At 40.4% G+C, this 20,873-nt stretch overlaps 1 protein-coding gene and 1 long non-coding RNA gene across 8 annotated transcripts in view; one reads left to right on the top strand and one right to left on the bottom strand.

Annotated features, from left to right (window-relative positions):
* The window catches only part of LOC138735644 (sodium-dependent lysophosphatidylcholine symporter 1-like), a 73,328-nt gene that overhangs the window by 29,969 nt on the left and 22,486 nt on the right, over window positions 1-20,873 (top strand). For 4 of the 7 annotated variants that reach the window (XM_069883757.1, XM_069883759.1, XM_069883760.1 and 1 more), the window contains 7 exons: window positions 1,256-1,377; window positions 3,809-3,892; window positions 5,548-5,631; window positions 7,979-8,091; window positions 9,176-9,319; window positions 12,990-13,166; window positions 14,285-16,151. In XM_069883757.1, the coding sequence (XP_069739858.1) occupies window positions 1,256-1,377; window positions 3,809-3,892; window positions 5,548-5,631; window positions 7,979-8,091; window positions 9,176-9,319; window positions 12,990-13,166; window positions 14,285-14,324 (764 nt within the window). In that variant the 3' untranslated portion in view covers window positions 14,325-16,151. Of the gene's footprint in view, window positions 1-1,255; window positions 1,378-3,808; window positions 3,893-5,547; window positions 5,632-7,978; window positions 8,092-9,175; window positions 9,320-12,989; window positions 13,167-14,284; window positions 16,152-20,873 lie in introns of those variants that run through there. The other 3 variants (XR_011339834.1, XR_011339833.1, XM_069883758.1) reach the window with 2 other exon arrangements.
* LOC138735648 (uncharacterized) lies at window positions 2,045-8,082 on the bottom strand. The gene is made up of 2 exons (XR_011339837.1): window positions 7,931-8,082; window positions 2,045-2,206 (listed from the first exon to the last, which is right to left on the bottom strand). It is a non-coding gene; the product is annotated as an uncharacterized lncRNA (long non-coding RNA).

The following is a 20,873-nucleotide window of genomic DNA, read 5'->3' on the forward strand; positions in this document are numbered from 1 at the left end:
TTAAAGTGGTATGTGAGTGGAAAGAAAACGTTTGAAAACCACTGGCTTAGAGGGATATAGATTGTATTGCAGACTAGCACAGACAAGTTGAGCCAAAGTGCCTATTTCTGTGTTCCATGACTGAGAGATGTGAAACTAATGAAAGGTAAATGAATTGAGTCTATTCTCAAGCTAAAACTTTTAATTGCTGCCTGGACCTTAGTAACATTGAATTTTCTCATTTTATCTGTTTTCTCATTTTATTCCCTTTCATTATTCACCCTGCTGGATTCCGTTAACTATCAATACCTTTCCAGGGACAGTTGTTTTTTTTTTCATTTATAGGCTCAGCTGTTAAAATTTACTACTTAGTTTAAGATGGGAAACGTTAGATTGGACAGAATTAAATGTTACATATTTTGTGATTCAAGTATTCTGGGATGCTGTCAGAGCCATTTACAGTCAGTCTGTCAGCCTTTATTGTCTTTTAACACCAAGTTGCCATGGAATTAAAACGATACAACATACCCAAGACCACAGTGATTTTACAAAAACTGCTTTACAAAAACAGTAAAAATGTAAAGGTTCCATTATTGTCATGTAATATTACATTTAGAATGTAACATACATGAAATTCTTTAATTTTGTCTACCGTAAGGAAGTCAGGAAGTCGCCACTTTGTCCAGCGCCCCTCACACAAATGAGGCCCTCGCGAGGAACGAAAACTACATCCAATTAATTAATCAGAGATTAGGCAAGTGAAGACTGGTTGCTGTTAAAAGTGTCTGCCAGTTCAGTGGAGAAAAGTGTTCCCTGATCCTGAGGGGCCCTGCGGGCTGCTAGTTGAACAGCTATCACAGGTCAGGTTACCAACCTCTCCAGGGCAAGTTACTAAATGTCCACCAGTGTTAGAGAAAACAAACAACCTCACAGTCATAGTTTACAGAGCTCCCAATAGCTCTGGTTCCATCCACCACGAGGCCTAGGACAATACATCTTCTAGACCTTCGAACTTGTGCAGTAAATTCCCCATTATCCGAATTCAAGCAACCAGTGGCCTCAAGCAACTGCCGAAAAAAATCATGGAAAATAAATAGGTAAAAAATATGAAAGTTTAAAATTGGCAATCAGTTCAGCAATCCATGCAACACACAATCTCAAGCAATCGGCATATTCACCTATCCAGATACCCGGGGCGGGGGGGAGTTTGGAGTTTTATTATAGTTGGAAGATTTAATTGCAAATTAATTGGTTGTTTTATATTTGATAATTGCAGGTTGGTTTGCTCACACAGAAAGTTTCCAAATGTCATATCTGACAGGCCTGAAACTGCTTACAAGTCACAAACCATACCTGTACCTAACCTTCGGCTATCTGTGTATCTCATTGGCTTTTCAGGTAACTGAACATGAGAGAATGCTACAGTATATTAATTTGTTGTTATTAAGCATCATTTATTCACAAAAGAGCCCAGAAATCCTGAAAATTCTATATATGACTGGTACAAAGAACGTCTGAGGCAAAAAGTCATCTGAATAATTAGCTCTGTGAATTGTCCATTTAATTGTTCATAATTCCTCTGGTCAGTCTGGCCCTAGGCTTGCCGAGAAGGGAAGCTCCAGGTTCTATTAGAGATTAGTTAGCTTCCAGGTAAATGGTGGAGGTACTAATTCTTCAATGGACGCCTGTTAAATTGATTTTTTATCCCCCAGTGATTTTTTTTGTGATTTGCTATGTATTGATTCCTTCAAGAAAGTATTACTAAGATTCCTGCCATTTTCTTTATCCAGTGTCTTTCTCTCCACCACTGAGGACAGGAGACTCAACTGCACCTGCCCCTCTTCTTTCTGTATTTCAGCTTTCCCGTTCTCCTCCCACGTGTTCCCTTTGTCCTCACCTTCCACCCCATTCAAGGGATGAACTGGTATCTTCTCTGTGATGCCTCCAGCAGACACATTGTTCTTCTCTTTCAGGATGCTCCCCTTGCCCTATTGTGATGGTTGCTTAAAATATGCTGGTGTTGTGGATTTCTTTATTAAAAAAATTAACCTCATATGTCGTGCAATCACTGATATTTCTGGTTTACTTTTCCATCCTAATATCCTTGTGTATCAATCACTGAAGATGCAAGATCTATCCTTTACCTCTTCCGTTTCCACAATCCAGCCACACAAATATTCTTTCCAGGTGAAACTGCTTCACTAATTCTACCTCTAGTTTTCATTATCTGCAAGAGATTGAAAGAAAGAACATTGAGCAACAGTCAGCTCTGAGGCTACTGGCAATGTGCCAAGGCTGAAATGACAGATGGTGGTGATCAATCTTTCTGGGGATATAACAACTTTGTCTTTTCCAGCTTGTCCAAGCTGGTGAGGTTTGCTTCGGATATGCTGCGTCCTTACAGGGTGGAGATTGGCTCTTTTTTGCCATCCACAGCAGCTGGTGACTGGTGGCTCTCTGAAGCAGCAAAAAACAGATCTGCTAGGTGCAACTACCTCTGTTACCAATTCAGGCTCCAGTCGCCATCCTGCCCATCTTCCTGATCCGGCCCCTGCCATCAGCAGCGAAGCCTGCCCATATTCAGTACCCTTAGCTCTGGCCTCTGCAGCAACCATTTACCAAGGGAACTGTTAGTTCAACTCGCCGACCCAAGCAGGGATGATTATAGCACTTGGGAAGTCATGTATATAGAAATATAGAGCAAGTTAGATATCATTTTGCATATTTGTAAAGCATAAATGCAACCATTTGAAAAAAAATATCCCAGCTTTTTGACCCTGGCTGGAGCCACGCTCGTGCTATTGTCTGATACCATTTACTGACACTGAACCTGATTCACTATATGCCAGCACGTCATTGAATGCTGTCCATCTCATGGCAAACAAAAGCCTCTGGAGGAGTGCATAGTTTATCAACAATTCCACTAATGCATAGCCAAACTTATGACTATGGGCACTATGTGATGCCTTCGGAGTTCACAATGTTATTTCCTCTACATTGGAGAAACCAAGTGTGGATTGGGTGACTCATTTGAGGACACCACCTTTCATCTTCCTGTCTCTTTCATTCTCTGACTCACTCCTGGTACAGGTTCTGGCCAATTCTGATCAAAGTCCATCATATTTAATGTTCAACAATGTCAATGTTAACTTTATTTTTCTCTCTCTACCATTACTGTCTAACTTACTGAGCATTTCCTGATTTTTTTTTTTAATTTCAGAACTCCCAACATAGGTAATGCTTTGCATCTGGCAGCATTATTCCAGCATTGGTTTGTTCTCTCTTTCCTCCGTCCTCATCTCTTATTCACACCACCCGCAAGTCAGGCCAGTTGTGGTTAACGGGTAACAACCTTCACCAACCTCTCGGCTGACATCAATGACTTCTGTGTACAGGAAAACCACGTTCCCAGTTGGCCTCTGCCCTATCATCGTCATTCTCATTGATTTCTCTGGATGTCACCTTCTCTGTGTGTTGCCTGACCTGCTGAGTATTTTGAGCATTTTATGCTTTTAAGTGCATACATTAATCGAATGAAAAAACAATGGAATTCAGTTGCATTGCCATTTTGTTCAGTGCCCGCACTTTATCCCGAGTCCCATGAACTTGTGTTTTTTTTGGATACCCGGGTACACGTGCAAAAGGAACGTTGTAGGGAGTTGGAGGACAGAGTTCATGAGTAAACTTTGTGTGCCCACCTCAATGAGTATTTGCTCCAATTGCTAAGATTCACAGTTGAAAATTGTGCTCAGAAAGGCGCTCCATTTTAAAAATGGACTGGTTTATATCAAAATTTAATGCACTTCTTTCTTTTGCTTTTCCCACTCAGGTTGTCCAGAATAATTTTGCTCTGTTTTGCACCCATGCTGCTGGTTTGGGAAGTCACCTTCAGCACATCGTCTTTGTAATTTTGGTACGTAAACTGTTCACTTTCTCAAATTCAATTTCTTAAAGAAATCTTTCGCGTGAATAATACGTTTATTCAAACATTACTCAATTTCGTGTGCAATTGTGAAATTTCCGTGCCTGCCTTCAGAATCAAATGCATTTATTTGCCACTTGTATTGCAATCAAAAGAACTATTTTAGTAAAGCTGAAGTTTGTGGTGGTTAATAACAGTACCCTCAGCAGGTGGACATTTTCAAAGTTTATCTAACATTTATTCTCATGCACATTGAATAAGATGCATTACATTTTGTTTTGTCAATTGCCAGAATACATTAGTAATCTTTTATGTCCTCAGACAGAATCAGTAATCTTAATTCTTCCCAGCAAATATTTCAAAGCTAGCTTGTAGGCTGAATTTTATGCTAACTTTAACAATGGCTACCATTATAATGGTAAGTCAGATGGATTTTTTTTTTCTCATTTGTACTGTGCACATACACACAAAAATTTAGAATGAATCTGCTCCTCAACAGGTTGCCCTGACCCATGCTGTGCTGATAAACTATATAAATGAACACTCATTCCATGTTCATTAATTCCATATTACTGATGGCATTAAAAGTTAGGGCTGGTCCAGTGGGAGAGTTAAGCAATATGATTTGATAATTACGGCCAATTTCTTTGGACCTGGAAAAATAAATTTTACAATTAAAATTAAGGGCAGCAGGGTTTATGTAGCAGTTAGCGCAATGATGTTACAGGTGTCAGTGACCAGGCGTTGAATCTGGCATTGCCTGTAGGGGTTGTACATTATTCCCCTGAATGCATGTTTCCTCCGGGAGCTCTAGTTTCCTCCCAACATTCAAAACGCTCAGGGATTGCAGGTCATTTGGGTGTAATTGTGTGGTATGGGCTGAAAGGACTATGCTGTATGTCTAAATTAAAATTGTTAGGTCTTATTCTCTCCATAAAATAGTTAGTGTACAAAAATCTGTATTTGTTTTACATTTTTTATGTGCCTCTGTAAAACTCATCTCTATTTCCTTAAAAATTTCACTTTCTGTATGATCAAATATGTATGTCTTTCTTGAGTTAGAATTTGGTTTATTGCAGTTTGACTGTTGGCAAAAACTTGTGTTTTGCCCTGTGGACAGAGGCTGACTGGATTGTACACCATAAAACAGCAAAGCTGATAGAAATACCGTGGGCACCTTTCAGGCAGGGGATGGCAAGTGCTATCTCTTTCCTGCTGACCCCAAAATCCTGCCAATGGATTCTCTTTGGTTCCTCTCTCCCCCTGATAGATGTGAAACCATGTACTTGAGTTCTCTTTCCATAGAAAATGCTTCCAATTCCACATGATTTGATCTTTTCATTGTCCAGTCAGTTTTCAAAAATTCAAAGCCTTGTTACCTGGAACATATCTTGATGCCCTTAACTCTGCCAAACACACGAACACACACACACACACACACACACACACACACACACACACACACACACACACACAAAATTTTTATTAACGATAGCTGATTCCATTTGAACTCGGCCTTTCTGCCCACCACCTCTGTGGTGACCATCAAATAACCCTCTATATTAATCCCATTGTTTCATTAAATCCCCAGATCTCTGCTTTATTTCTAATTAAAGCTTATTAATTTTCGTTTCATCACTCTTCAGGTCTCCGCAGCCATCTCGGTTCCAGTCTGGCAATGGGTCTTGGTAAAACTTGGAAAGAAACGCACACTTTTTGTGGGACTGATTGTGAGTTAATTTGTTCATCCCCAAAGCTGAATTATTTCTTCTTCTGCTTTTTAATGTAATAGGATGTTATTCCTATGTACGGTCTGCTCTAGGCTGCTTCAGTGTTCCTGTTAAAGGCTTTGTGAGATGGTAGGGATTAGTCTTTCCTGCTGCTGAACAAGTTTAGGTGTACAGGAGCGCACGGAGTTCTCCCAATGAGTTCAAAAACGCAGTGAAAAATCAACATCGCCTACTAATATATGCACATTTCTGTAGGAGATACACAGTGTACACACAGGTATATTAGCCTTGTGTGATTTTCCCTCCATCAGAATTTATTGTCATGAACATGTCACAAAGTATGTAATTTTGTAGCAGCGTCACAATGCAAATATTTATATAAACCACTTACAAAAATAAAATTAAAAAAAAAAGACAGGGAGGCAGTGTCTATGGTTCATTGATTATTCAAGAATTTGATGATAGCAGGGAAGAAGTTGTCCTTCTGCCGCTGACTTCTCATCCTCAGGCTCTTAAACCTTTTTCCTGATGGTACAGAGGAAAGAGGACCTAACCTGGGTGGTTGGGTCCTTGAGGATAGACGCTGCTTTCTTAAGATGTCCTTTGGTAGATGTCCTCGACGGAGTGAAGACTGGTGACCGTGATATTGCAGGCTGAGCTAACAACCCTCTAGAATTTTTTTTTTCTTGCCCAGATGGTACCAGACAGTAAAGCAACCAACCACAATGCTCTCCGCGGTACACCTGTAGAAGTCTTCGGTGACAAACCGAATCTCCTCAAACTCCTCTCAAAGTATAGCTACTGGTGGGCCTTCTTCATGATTGCATCGACATGGAGACTTCCAAGACAGATCCTTGGAGATGTTAACGCCCAGAAATTGACCCTCTCCACTGATGATGCCTTGATGAGCACTGATTTGTGTTCTCCCGAGGTCCTTGGTTTTGCTAATGTGGAGTGCAAGGTTGTTGTTGTGACACCACTCAACTGGCTGATCTCCCTCCTGTATGCTTTCTCTGTCTGTGATTGTGCCAACATCCATGGCATGATTGACAGATTTGTAGATAGCATTTGAATTGTGCCTGGCCCCCCCCCCCCCCCATCGTGGGTGTAGAATGAGTAGAGCAGTGGGTTAAGCATGCACTCCTGAGGTGCACCTGTGTTGATCATTTGCAAGGAGGAGACGTTGTTTCCAATTTGTACTTACCGTGGTCTTCCAATGAGCAAGTCAAGGATCCAGTTGCAGAGGCCCAGGGTTTGAGGCTTGTGGACAAGCCCTGAGGGAATAATCATTCATAGTGGCCAATAATTGTGTAAGGATCCAAATTGTGTCTAATGGTGTTCATCAAATGAAAGTCGATGTGATTATTTGTTTTGAGGTTCATTACAGTTAGCCTAAACGAAAGCACCATTGGTTAGTACCTGGGGGGAAAAAAACAACTGCTTTGCATTATTTTCTATTAGAACTTAAACATTGAATTAAACATTCTGGCAACTTTTGAGTACATGCAAGGCTAAAGAGTTGTTGGGATTGAGAAAACTTTGCCTGTCTCTGCCAGATGCAGAATTTGGTTTTAGAGGGTTCAAAAAAGAATATATATCTTTGCTGGTGTAATTGAGGAGGTCAAAATATTTCTTGCATTTTTCATTTCTCGTCACAATGTGGGAGAAGACCATTTGGCTCATCGAATCAGATCGTCCTCCCTTCAATGTCTTTTCTCCTACTATACCCACCTGCACCTGGGTCATTCACTTTAGCCAACTTGCCGAACAGACATTATGTTTTCTTGGTATGTGAGAGGAAATCGCATCACCCTGAGGGAAACCATGATATTAAAGGGAGAATATGCTAATCCCATACATAGTAACCCAGGTCAGGATCGAGTCTGAGAAAAGCCCACTACTGGTGCCCTTTCAACTCTTGTTTATAGAAATAACACTAAAGCAATGATAGATCTGTTCATCTTTTTGCTGTTTTTAATCAATTATAAATTCTATGGTTAAACCTGGTGATGGACGTTGTTTATATTAAGCAGGCAAAGTGTTGATTGGGAAGATGTGATTTGAGATCGCACTTGAGATGAACAATTACTTTGTTAGTTTGTTCTTGAAAAGGCTGATGTTTGTAGTTATATCTGGTTAGTTTAATACTTAAATTCACATAAATTTAGATTTATACAGGTACTTCTAAAAGAGTCATTGTTTGTGTGCTAATATGTTCAGGATTCTGTTAACATTGCAATTTGATTAATCATTTTCAATTGAATTTATTTTACTGTAAAGAAATATGTCATGTTCTCACCACTGGAAGGTCACTGACAGCTCTGTTTTCTGACTCTCTCCTGTTCAGTGGTATATTCCACCATTAATCACCATCGCTACAGTTAATGATAACCTGCCAGTTATTATCGTCATGGCCATCGCCACTGGTTTTAGTCTTGCAGTTGCTTTCCTGTTGCCATGGTAAGTTTGGGCACTCACTGTGATGTCAAGTTCCAGATGGAACCTTTGATCTACATACTAAGTTAGATAAAGAGCCTCTGCTTTTATGAAAGCTCATAGAATTTAAAGGAAATGAGGGATTAATAAGTTCCAGAAGCAAGCCACTCTATCCATGATATCCTTTTCATTCATGTTGCCAGTGTATTCGTTTTGCCAGCCCTGATTCACAGATGATGATGATGGACTGAGTGGCCTTTTCTACACCCCAGTCATGTATCCACCAACTTTTCTTTGGATTTAATAATGATAATTTGCATTTACACTATGCTTTTAACATGAGTACTTCAGAAATAGACACCAAGCCAAAATGAAAAACAGAAAGTCAGCCTAAAATCTCGATAGTTAAGTTGACTTTGTAGCAAGGTCTTAGTGGATGGAAGGTGCAGTCTCAGAAGGTGGTCATTTGCTCTTTCTGATAAAGAATTTTAACTGTCATCATACCATCTTTAATTTTTTTAAATTTTTTTATTTTTTTTAATTTTTTTTATTTTTCACACTATAAACCATATTGACCAAGATACATACAGAATTTTTGATGTAGTTTTAACAATTTGTCCTTGAGCAGCCCCACCCCCCAGACCTTATTACCCAATTTAATTCCTCTTTCCCAGTGAGTGCATCTCCCCTTCACCCACACATTTCTCCTACTGGTTCCCTTATCCCCTTTCCCTACTGTTCCCATCTGCCCACTGTCTCTCCCTTATCTGTTTCCATTCATTGCTCCCTTATCAATTCCATTATCTGCATTCCTTTGTTAACTTCACATCATCTTCCAGCCTCTTTCTATCTCCATCCTCACTTCCTCCCACCTGATTCCGTCTGCTCCTCCTCGCCTGGATCCACCTATGTCTCCAGCTCGTGGATAACTCCACCCCTTTACACTGGCCATCTCCCCCTTACACTCGCAATCTTCATGCAAGCTCTTGACCCTAAATGTCCATGCCTGCCCTCCACAGATCCCTTTTTGCTCCAAATTCCAATATTTGCAGTTTCTTCTGTCTCCAGTCCAAGATACATGTGATTGTTCCGAATTTTTATTTTCCAGGTCAATGCTTCCAGATGTTGTGGACGATTTTCATTTAAAGAACCCCCATTGCTTAGACCTAGAGCCATTGTTCTACTCCTTCTATGTGTTCTTCACTAAATTTGCCACAGGAGTCTCTCTTGGATTTTCTACTTTATGTTTGCAGTACGTCTCCATTTTATATTTTTTATACATTTGCGGAACCCAGTAGATACTGTTTAAGTCTTAAAACTGACTTTGATTTCCGTATTTCCAAGGCATGTGATTTAAATTGTATTCCTCGTGCTCACAGTAAGAACTGGTACATTCTCAATCCACATGTTCTGTAGATATTTCTGCATATAGCACAATCATTCCTTTATTTGACAGGCTGCACCCTCCACTTTGCAACACAGCTAGGCTCTTGTGGATTCTGGGGTATCTGAGAGTTCTGAGGAACTGATGATGGAGGATGGCCATCTACTTGGAGATAGCAATGCATCCATTGTCAGAAAGTAACTGTAGAGGGGACATTCCAGGACTCACTTGTAGAGAATCCCAGAGCCTGTTGGATGGTTCTAATGACACTCAGATTTTATCTGTTTTTATTGAGATGCTTGTCAGTGCCCTGAACCTTCATCATTCATGTTATTATGGCTGGAATATGATGACATGGAGTTGGGATTTTGATTTTTAAGATTATGAATTGTCTCCTAGTTGTCAGGTGAAATCAACACTCAAACAGTTGGACTGAACTGAAATGCTTTTATTTGGTTTTTTTTAATGACCCTTTTGACATAATCTAAATGATAGTACAGGGCCAGAGAAGGCAGTGACTTGACGATGTCTGCTTTTATGAAAAAAAAGCATCCGGGATTCTGTCTAATGTTAATTGAGGCATAACGTACTAAAGCAGGACATTATGCTACACCTTTACAAGTCACGTCTAATGTGCCGACTGGAGTATAATATAAAGAGAAGAATAAGGGGACATTTTAATGTTTTTTTGACAAAGGAAGGGGGATATGTTTCTGCAAATGGGCTTGGTAGGTGAGAGGGTGGTGAATCTGCAGAATTCATTGCTACAGCTGACTATAGAGGCCAAGTCATTGGATATATTTAAAATAGAGGTCGATAGGTTCTTGATTAGTAAGGGGGGTCAAAGTTTGGGGGAGAATACAGGGGAATGGGGTTGAAAGGAAAAATACATCAGCAATGATTCAAATGGTGGAGTTGGCTTGATGGGCTGAATGGTCTAATTCTGCTCCTCTTGTGGTCATTGCAAAATTCCACTGACCACTGGAGTGAATGTTTTAGTAAATCATAAATAGTGGTTCATAATGGTAACAACAAAACTAGTAACCTGTCGCTAAACCCCAACTTCATCACTAAAATTCTTAATGGGCCATAATCATAATTTAAATTGAGACATACAGCACGGTAATGGTATACCCAATTGACCTACAACCCTCGGACATTTTGAACAGTGGGAGGAAACCGAAGCCCTCAGAGGAAACCCACACAGACATGAGGAGAAAGTACAAGCTCCTTCCAGGCAGCGCGGGATTCGAACACTGGTCACTGGCGCTGTCACTGCAATGCAATGACGGTGCCATCCCTAAATCTGTCACCCTCCATGCGGCTCCAAACCATTAATGGTAGCTGAAATGGCGCAACAAGCTACCCAGTGCAGGGGCAAAAAGAAGTGATCACTAAATGCTGTCCACAACACCTGAAGAATTATCAATTAAATGCAAAAAAAAACAGGCACTTCTTCTGCCTACTTATGATCCATCAAGAGACTCGGTATGTACAATCTGTACTTGAAGCAGCTGGAGTTCTGTTCAGAACTTTTTGATTAAAGGAGTCAGCGGGCATGCTGTCAAGAAACAGTGGAACTGAGCCACCTGCGAAAGAAGGAGCGTGATTCATTTATCATGGGGCTTATAGGGTAATGATAGTCTTTACTGATTGGAAAAAATGTGAAAGCAACGAAAATGGGAAGGCTATTACTGAGGGTAACTATTGAGATTCCCACTCAAACCATGTACAGGTAACTCCATGTGAAACTCAATAGCTACCGTGAAGCCCTAATTCCCACTGTGATAATCTCTGCAGGTTGTGGCCACTGGTATGGATCACGTATGGTCCAAGCCTATCTCAGTGACCACATTGACATAACGCACACCTGTCTGTGTATCTAAGGGTTTCAACCTGCTCAACCTTGATGAAAAGATTGAAGAAGAGTATCTTGGTGGATATATAAAAAAAGTTTCATTTCAGAATAACATCATTCACAGCGGGTTTTACTTTTACTGTAGGGATTGTTCAATGTTAAGGCAGTTAGGGTTGATGAATTTTGTTTTCTCTGTAGTCACAGAAGTGGAGGTGGGGGACCGAGGAGAGGTGGAGGATGATGGACAGAGGGGTGGACCGAGGAGGGGTGAAGGATGATGAAGAGAGGGGTGGAGGATGATGGACAGAGGGGTGGACCAAGGAGAGGTGGAGGATAATGGAGAGGTGGATGGAGAGAGGGGTGGACCGAGGAGGAGTGAAGGATGGTGGACAGAGGGGTGGACTGAGGAGGGGGTGGAAGATGATGACCCCCTTTGATGGCTGCCTTCATAGTTTTTGATGAGGGTTGTCAGGACAGGATTTGTAGGAAAAAGCAGAGGGAAGAAAAGTGATTTGAATCTGGAAGAGAAGTAATTAATTTTCCCTTTTTGTGACCTGGTTCCAGTCTGACAATGTTTGACAACTATAGTAATGCTTTTTGAATTGTAATTTGTGAACATCCTGACCTCATTAAACACACTTAAATTATTAAGGAGGCACCATGTTTCATCTTGTTCATGGCCAGAAACAGGAAATGTGTAGTTCATTTGTATAATGGACTACTTTAGATTGAGATGAGTGCACACAGGACCACATTTAAAACTGAGAGACAAAAAGCTGCAGAAGCTGAAATCTGGAGATCATCCTCCACGCCTCCTTGGTCCACCCCTCTGTCAATCATCCTCCACCCCTCTCTTCATCATCCTTCACCCCTCCTTGGTCCACCCCTCTGTCCATCATCCTTCACCCCTCCTCGGTCCACCCCTCTTGTCCATCATCCTTCACCTTCAGTCCACCCTTCCGTCCATCATCCTTCACCCCTTCTCAGTCCACCCCTTTGACGGCATCAATCCACCCATCTGTCTGTTATCCTTCAGTCCCCCTTTGTCCTCCTATCTGTCTTCCATCTCTCTTTGGTCCATTATCCTTGATCCTGTGGTCCACCTATCACATAACTGTCTCAACCTGTCCCGTCTCCCCTTAGTGCTAGCGATCTTCTCCCTCCCCTCTCAGTCCAATCCAGGATCTTGACCTGAAATGCCGTCAGTTCATTTCCTTCCCACAGATGCTATTTGACCCTCAGTGTTCCTCCAGCAATTTGCTTTTTGCTCTCGATTTAAAATTTCTTTACAAAATGACACCTTTGACAATGGAGCATTTCATCCACACTCCACTGAAATAATGTGGGATCTTTCAGTTCGAAGGCATGACCAAATTTTGTTGGGGTAAGAGAGGAGGATGTGACGGGAAGGTTGACTGTGAGTGTCACCACTGATACCACCAGAGCTGTGGTAGACTAAACCCTCAGGACGTGAAATGCATTTCTTCAATTGAATGTCAGTGGAACCCGGCCTCTGGTCTGTTTTTTATAATGAAATTAATACGTGAATTGATGAGGTTTGCTTCAGCATGTGATGCTCCTAAGAAATCCCACAAAGATGCTCACCGGTGAATTGCCATTCGGCTATCTAATTGCACCAGTCCATTCCATAAGAGTTGCATTACTTTTTTGTCTGTTCAGTTTTTCAGGTTACAGACCAAGTTCCTGTGAGAATAGTCCTGCCGTGGCAGTGACACTGAAGGTGTTGATAGCACCAGTCCCGATAATACTTGTGATGATCAGTTTAACGATATTTTATTTTTATCCAATAAATGAAAAGCGAAGAAGAGAATTAAAAGCAGAGCTTGACAGAGTTGTGTAAGTGTGCGGACTATTAGTCCCTCCATATTTTTACAGTGGGTCTTTAGTTGGGGTGGAAAGTTGCAAGAGTTGGTTCAAGTGAAGTTCAGGAGGGTTCTCTACACTGTGATCTGTTGGCTTCCTGCCTAATGGCACCCTTCTAGGGAAAAATAAGTGTAACTCACTTTCTGCTGAGCCTAACAGGAAAAGTAACATGTAGAACAAAAGTTGTCCTTGCCCTTCAAAACTCCATTTCTTGGACACGCTGTTTGTACTGCATACCTCATCTTCTGAGGGAAAGTCCTTCGCACATTCTTTCTAATTCCCCAAGGTGCATAGACTGCTTCTCCACTGTGCAACCTCGAAGGATGTTCTGCTCGCGTCCTAATGTTGCTATGTAATGCTGCCGGCCTTTTCGGGGTTTCTGTGGTGAATGGAATAGGGAGGGGCACTTGTACCCTATCATGATGAATGGACACTGAAAGGAAGAGTTGGTAATGCATTTTGTTTACCGCTCTTCCTGTGCATGGAGGAATATGTAGGAGGAAGAAATAAAAGATGTACCCTGGCCAAAGAATAATTAGTAGGCTGTGGACCCTAACGCTAATGTGGAAATGAAGAAATAATAATGAATTGGAGAACATCTCCTTAGTGTACCCTCGAGGCTGGTAAATAGAATGTTTGTAATTGCAGCAAAAGTAGAAGCAGTGAAACTCTCTTCTGTTGGGATGTATTTGGATACATTATAGATATTGTTAAGTTTCAAGTTAAATGTAATGTCTTGAAACATTTGTTATTGTAATGAAATAGACATTTATGAGATTAGATGATGCCAAGATAGTTATTAATGTATTGACAGTCATTTGTCAATTCTGATATGGAAAAACTTATTCAGTCTCATTCTTATTATTGCACAATATATTTGTAGTGGGCCATACCAATGAACAGTATTGTTGCAGTTTTCCACTTGGAAGACAGCATTATCCCAGACCACTTATGAGCAATTGTATGTAAGAAAATTGCAGGACCAATTACCATCACAAAACAAAAGGAACTGAATATATCAGAAAGGGAAACTTTGTGCTCGCGTCCTGTTTTGTTCAGTTGCTTATAATCAACAATGTCTTTTTTGATAGAAAAAGCTGGGAAGTGGAACTTGAAGAGAATACACTTTAAAAACAATATGCATGTCCTTTGTAAGATCTGTGGCATGTGTGGATTCTGGCTTCAGAGATTATTCAGATGCGGAATTCTTGGAATACCGATGTGATCACCGGAGGGCACTTCCTTATGTAGATAACCAAATGTGGCTCATCATTGAGCTGTCACATGAAGCAGATCTCAGTAAACTAAGCCTTTATGGCCAAATAACCTGCAACTAAAATAAAGTTTTTAATAAATGATTCTAGTTTGTATCAAATCATGAGGATTTTCCATGATATCAACTTCTGCATGCAGGAAATGATTAATATGATTCCCAGATGTTTTGAATGGAAATATGTGAGCTGAGATCATTTTTCTCCCACTTGCTCCTTTTAAGTTGAAAATGTTATATTTTCATTGTCTCGTTTACAAAAGCAGGTTTTATATAAAACCTTGGTTAAACATCAGTGTGAACAACAATGAATTACAGAAGTGATCAGGAGAAAAAACTACAAATGATAACTGAAATGTTCTTTATAAATCCATGCTGGAGAGACCATCATCATTAGGTGGTAGTCTCCAGTCGAAAACGTAAGGAAAATCATCTTTTAGCTATTGCTGCAAACATCAATAGAAATATATCAAAAGCAGTCCATTCAATACGTGCTGCCCCGACCACTACTCAGCATTGGGCGGAATGTTTCTCAAACTCTGGGAGAGCAGTGGCTGAAACGGTGCTGTTACTCCCTTTTACGCTCTACTTTTTGCACTGATCCATCACTTGGAACCCTGGACGTGAACACATGTTCCGTCCCCCTCCCCCTCCCCCCCAAGACAATTAAGTTAAATGACTCTCAGAAAAATGCCACTGTTTTTTTTGCACAATCACTTGAGAAAATAGTTGGTAAATGAACTATTTTTTTTAAAGATAGATTTGTTGTTCACATGCATGAGTATTAAGAACAAGGAGAATATGTGCAATTAGATGTTTATCTGGTTTTTTTTGTTGTTGATGTGATTAGGTGATTAACATTTTCTTCAGATGAAATAAGCTCTTGATTTGAAGGATGAACTTTTTTTTTGTCCCGATGATGCTTCTGATAATCTATTATTGAACTTGTTTTAAGTTGGCTGATGTAATTCATGCTGTCAGCTGCTTCTGTGACACAAAGCTAAATATAACCACTTCCTCCCAAGATTCTTTATTAATTTTAAAGGCAAAAAGAATGGAGCGGCATTCTAGAGCAGTAAACAAAATAACCCAGGAGAATCTGTAATGTTTCAATGCTCCTCGAACTTTCATTCATCTTTTAAGTTTGTCAAGTGTAAATACTACTCCTCCTGAAAGGGAGCAAAGCACATCTGATACAAGTGTGAATATAACAAGAGAAGAGCATTAATCCTTATGCGATTGCCCAATGCCTAAATTCAAAGAGGGAAACATTTGAAATCTTCATTTAAAAAAAAACTCGGCAAAAAACATTCAAATGCTGAGCGAAAAGCATTGTGTCTTTTTGCACGAAGACAGTTATTGGCAAATGCCGATAAATGGAAGAGTATAGGAAGCACTCCATGTGGAGGAATTAAAACTCTTGTCAACAGTTGCATGTCTTAGTTGAAGCAGGAAAGAAAACAACTTGGGTGTTCAGTGAGTATGATTTTATTTGGTTTCCACTACTAATGTTAGTTTGGGAATATTATTCGGAAGTAACTGGAATTTATTGCAGGTACTTCTGAAAACTTTCTTCTTAAAATGTGCTGTTCACATCTTTTGTACCCTGCAAGTTTATTTGCAGACACATAATTATGTATTAAATTTATAGTATGTTTCTTTTACATCTTTTTAATGAATAAAATATTCAGACACATGATTACCTTCTTTATCTCAGTATGGGCAGGAGTATTTTTTTACAGATTCTTGCAATTCACTGGTCAAGTTTTTTTCTGCAAATTTATATTTTCAAATTTTCATCAGGGTCTTTGTCAGGGTTTGGCATACTTTTTTTTAAACTTAATTTAAATCTGTTGTTTGGAGTGTCTTTACTTATGTTTAGGGATTATGTAGATTGATTAAAAACTCTCTATCAACTTGTGATTACCTCCATTTAAAAAAAAAAACATTTATATTCCAACTCAGTCTTTTTGCAGCAAACCTTCTGAAAATGTACGCTGGGCGGCTGCACAGAGTCATTCAGAGAGGCCAGTTATGAAAGAAATATCCTTCCCATGATTTCATGAAAAATCTGTTGAATTATTTGATCATTTCTCCAGATTAGAGTATCTTTTTCTTTGGCTTGGCTTCGCGGACGATTTATGGAGGGGGTAAAAGTCCACATCGGTTGCAGCGGCTGCAGATTAGAGTATTCAACAGACAAAAGGTGGTATTGTAGTCAACTGCTACAAAGAAACACACACTCACAGTATGGGGAGGTTAAGCTGTGAAATTTGCTGAGGTTGGAAAGGCTCCTTTTATACAGTTGGAGTTCCCGCCGTTGGTTTGATTGGCTGACATCAGCTACATGAATAACAATAGCGGGCGGGAACATTCTTGAAAGTGAATACCCTTCTTCCCCAGCCTGTTATTGATCTGTGAGCTGGGCAGGTTGGCCAGCGCCATTTTAGAGCTGCTAGTCTTGTACTGCATCAGCTTTCAATTGCGCCGGTTCACAGTGTTAAGGGACGTGTGACAGTGTGTTATGTGGCTGTTTACTTCTGTGTGCGCCATGCGATGTACTGGCTCAATCTCCGCGGTGGCGGGCCACCGCATGACTCCCTACCCCAGAACTGTCGCTACAGTTTATAGTGGTCCTTGGATGCAGTCTCCAATGGCATACTTAAAGTGCTACGTGAGTGGAAGGAAAAAGGCTGAGAACCACTGGGGATGGGGAGGAAAGCTAAATGAACAAATTAACTTGTCACATCCCGAGGTGCTTTTAAAATCAGTAAAAATCAATTAAGCAAGTTAAAAAGTTGGCTGATTGTAAGTTGTGGAATTAACAAGTTTAAATCTATCACAAATTTTAGTTTTCATCATATTTTAACTATTAGAAGCATTGATTCTTGAGTATTATGATAGATTTTTAATTGCATTTGCTGTAATTCTGTTCATTTGCATATCAGTTGATTTTACACACTACATGATATACCAGATAGAGCATTTTCTACAATAGTTTAGAAGATGAATATACTTCAGAACAGATGCCAATTGGCAGCAAAATAAACTTAGCAGTTAGAATCAGATTGTGGAAGGAAACTGGCAATCCTGTTGTTTATGCCTCTTACATTAACAAAAACAATCTTCTGATTGCCAATCTTTTCCTGATGACTGATTTGAGAAGGAGACATAACAGCTACAACCATATTTAAATGATTTATTCTGATTTTACTGAATACATATAAAGACCAAAACTTGGCACTGGTTTCAGCTGTGTGTAATAATTGAGCTGGCACACTGGGAGTGGTGGTGAAATTTAAAATTAATTTTGTAAAAGACCTGATGCAAGCAAAGGGTTTATTCATGACTGTTGCTATCAGACACAAAAGTCTTTGCACTCATTTCAGCGCACCAGCCCATGTCAGCTTGGGTTCTGTGCATTAGCGTGTTATTAGGAAGCAGAATTTGGCTGTAACAGGCAAAACATTTCTTGCTAATTTTGGCCCCAAACTGCATGCGTTTTGAATTTTATTTTCCATTTTTGAACAAAATATTTCAAGTTTACTGGAGACCAGGAAAAAGAATGAGCAAAATGGTGGGTGGGTTCTTGAGTTAAGTACATTACTTCCAAAGGGCATTTTGGTAATTAAAGCTTCAAGTCTACATGTGAACTCAGCTTGGATATTGGAATGAGCTACAATGTGATTTGAACAAGAGCCATTGTGGAAGCTGTTATAACTGTCAGCAGGGGTTTGATCACAATGGGTTCCAATGTGGAGGAGTTGGAACTGAATGGTGCCCATGTTCTGTGCAAAGCCTTGAGACAGATTGGAGCCAGATAGCTCCTTGCTCTAGTTATGTACAGACTTGCTGGCCAGCTGACAATGCACTGAGCATTTCTTAATTGATGACCCTCTGCCACCTTCATCTGCTCAGCTCTCCTTTTAATTAGGCCGCAGCAGAAACAGAATTCCGGCTCCATCCATAGCAAGCTACCGCTACTGACATCTCATTTCTCCGCTCTAATACTTACACCCATGTCAATTTCCCTTCTAGCCTCATGTCTCAAGTGACTGAGCTAATAGCAAAGAGGCTGGTTGAGTGGGAGGGCACTTCTTGGAAGCTGATCGCAGCATCAGAAAGGAAAGGAGAATGGGAAGTTGGTGGAATGAAGAGCATGCTGTTAATATTCAGTTAGCCAAGCACGCTTTTGCAGTGAGAGAAAAAGATGTTGAGAGGATCAGGTATAAGGATTAGAAATACACCATGATAACAGGTCCTTCTGGCCCACAAGCCCTGCTGCTTAAATACACCAATTAACTCCAAAAAAAATCCCCATTTTTTTTTGGAGCGTGGAAGGAAACTTGTGCACACATGGGAAGAGTGTACAAACCCCTTACAAAGAGCTCCGAATTCAAACCTGCATCACCTGTGCAGTATTAGCGTTGCTATGCTCACCGAGTCACCCTATGAAATTGGGAGAAAGCAGGAAGGTGTTATGATTGCCCCAGAACCACCCGTCATCCTTTCTTTAAATGATATTCAGACATCATAATTTTTTATTGAATGGCACACATGAAAAAGCACTGTACATTCCACAGCTATTATTACACTGACACCCTTTGATTATGGCTTAAAGTTGATTTATCTCTTAGTGGCTGTAATCTATCATTGTTTTTTGGGGTAGTTTCTATGAAACAACTGGCCTCTTACACATCTATGTCAAAGCCAAAGAACATTTGGCATGTCCCAAGAGGCTCATCATTTTTTTCTCCTGATGCACCACAGAAAGTATCCTGTCCTGATCCATCACATCCTGGTACTGGAACTGGAACTGCTCTCTTGGAATTTTTACCCAAGAGGACAGTGTGGCTGCATTGTTCTTTATATTCCAAGATGATATTGATATAAACATATAACAATTACAATACGGAAACAGGCCATCTCAGCCACGCTAGTCCGTACCGATTTAAGCAATCTCCTCTAGTTCCACTTGCCTGCACCCTGCCCATAACCCTCCAATCCCCTCACATCCATGCACCTATCCAACTTTTTCTTGAATTGACCTTGCTCCAACCATCTCTTCTGGAGGGTCATTCCACCCATTTCTGAGTGAAGAAGCTCCCTCTCATGTTACTTCTAAACTTTTGAATATTGAAGGTATCAGAAAATCAGGAAAATGGTACTGAGGTAAAAGATTACTCAACATTTTATTACATTCAGGAACAGGTATGGGGGGGGGGCTCAAGTTTATTTCTAATGTTTTTATGTAAACTTTTAAGGTGATTTAATTGTTTTATGAGTTGAAATGATTCAACCTTAAGTAATAGTTTTAAATTGATTGTTAATGGTTTGGGTGATTTTTTTTAAAAAGACCTTAAAGATTTAGTAGGTATTTAATTGTTAATTAGTTTTGAATGTCAGGCAATTTCACAAGCATTTCAATCTCGTTAACAGTTATGCCAGCTGGTAATCTTATGATCAGGGCTTCAGTAGTTCTCCAGGCTTCTTGGGGACAGAGATGATCTCCTTAGATTTGAAAGATCCTGCACCCGGCCTCCACAATATGATGGGATTTGCTCTTCAGAGCAAAACTGCATCCAAATATCCCACCAGGTAAGGGTAGGATTTGAGGGCAGACAATCAATGAGCTCAGGGAACTTGCAGTTCAGCAATAGTTGCTGTTTATCACTTCATACCCATGCCTATTAGTAGGCCCTTTCAGGTGGCCAATTGTCCCGCCTGTAAAGCCTCGTGTTTAGGCAACATGTGGCTGTTTTGAGGATGTGGATGTGCAGGAGGCGCTCTTGAGGCGAGCTACGTAACCCTCCTCTGAGAGGGAGAATCAGCTCTGTTCAGTGGCTCCCCAAGCCACTGAATGCAGCGGGTCGAAAGCAGATGTGAAAGGCTCAGGCTGCTGATCACAACTAACACTGGGCAGGAGCCGGAGTCGGCTTAGAGCTGCATCCTGTCCAGTTGTGTCCTTCAGGTGGCCAGCGTTGCGCTTTAAACACTGCCACCTGAACAACAATTTAAAGGGTAGCTTCTGCTTCTTCAGGCACATTCTTAGCGTGGAATGCACCTGAAAAAGCCTATTGTGTGATTGTGGTATTCATTGTTTCCATTCCATCGACATTATCCACTGTACATGTTTAGCATGAACTACTGTATATTTCAGTGTATAAGTTGACTAGCAGATAAATCTACCTCCCTTTTTCAGCCTCATTTTAATGGTTTTATTGTATATCCGGTGTACAAGTCTACCCCCAATTTTTGGGCTGTCCAGGCCTCCCAGCAACAACCCAAAATTTTATTTACAGTACCCCACTGGCCAAGTAACAAAGCTGTAAATTAAGCAATTAAGTTTTAAAAAAAGTTTATTTTAAAAAAAAAACCTTAGCTTCTGGCTGGGAGGACAGTGCTGGGTC

Source organism: Narcine bancroftii, chromosome 6 (assembly GCF_036971445.1).
Source record: "Narcine bancroftii isolate sNarBan1 chromosome 6, sNarBan1.hap1, whole genome shotgun sequence".
NCBI lineage: Eukaryota > Metazoa > Chordata > Chondrichthyes > Torpediniformes > Narcinidae > Narcine > Narcine bancroftii.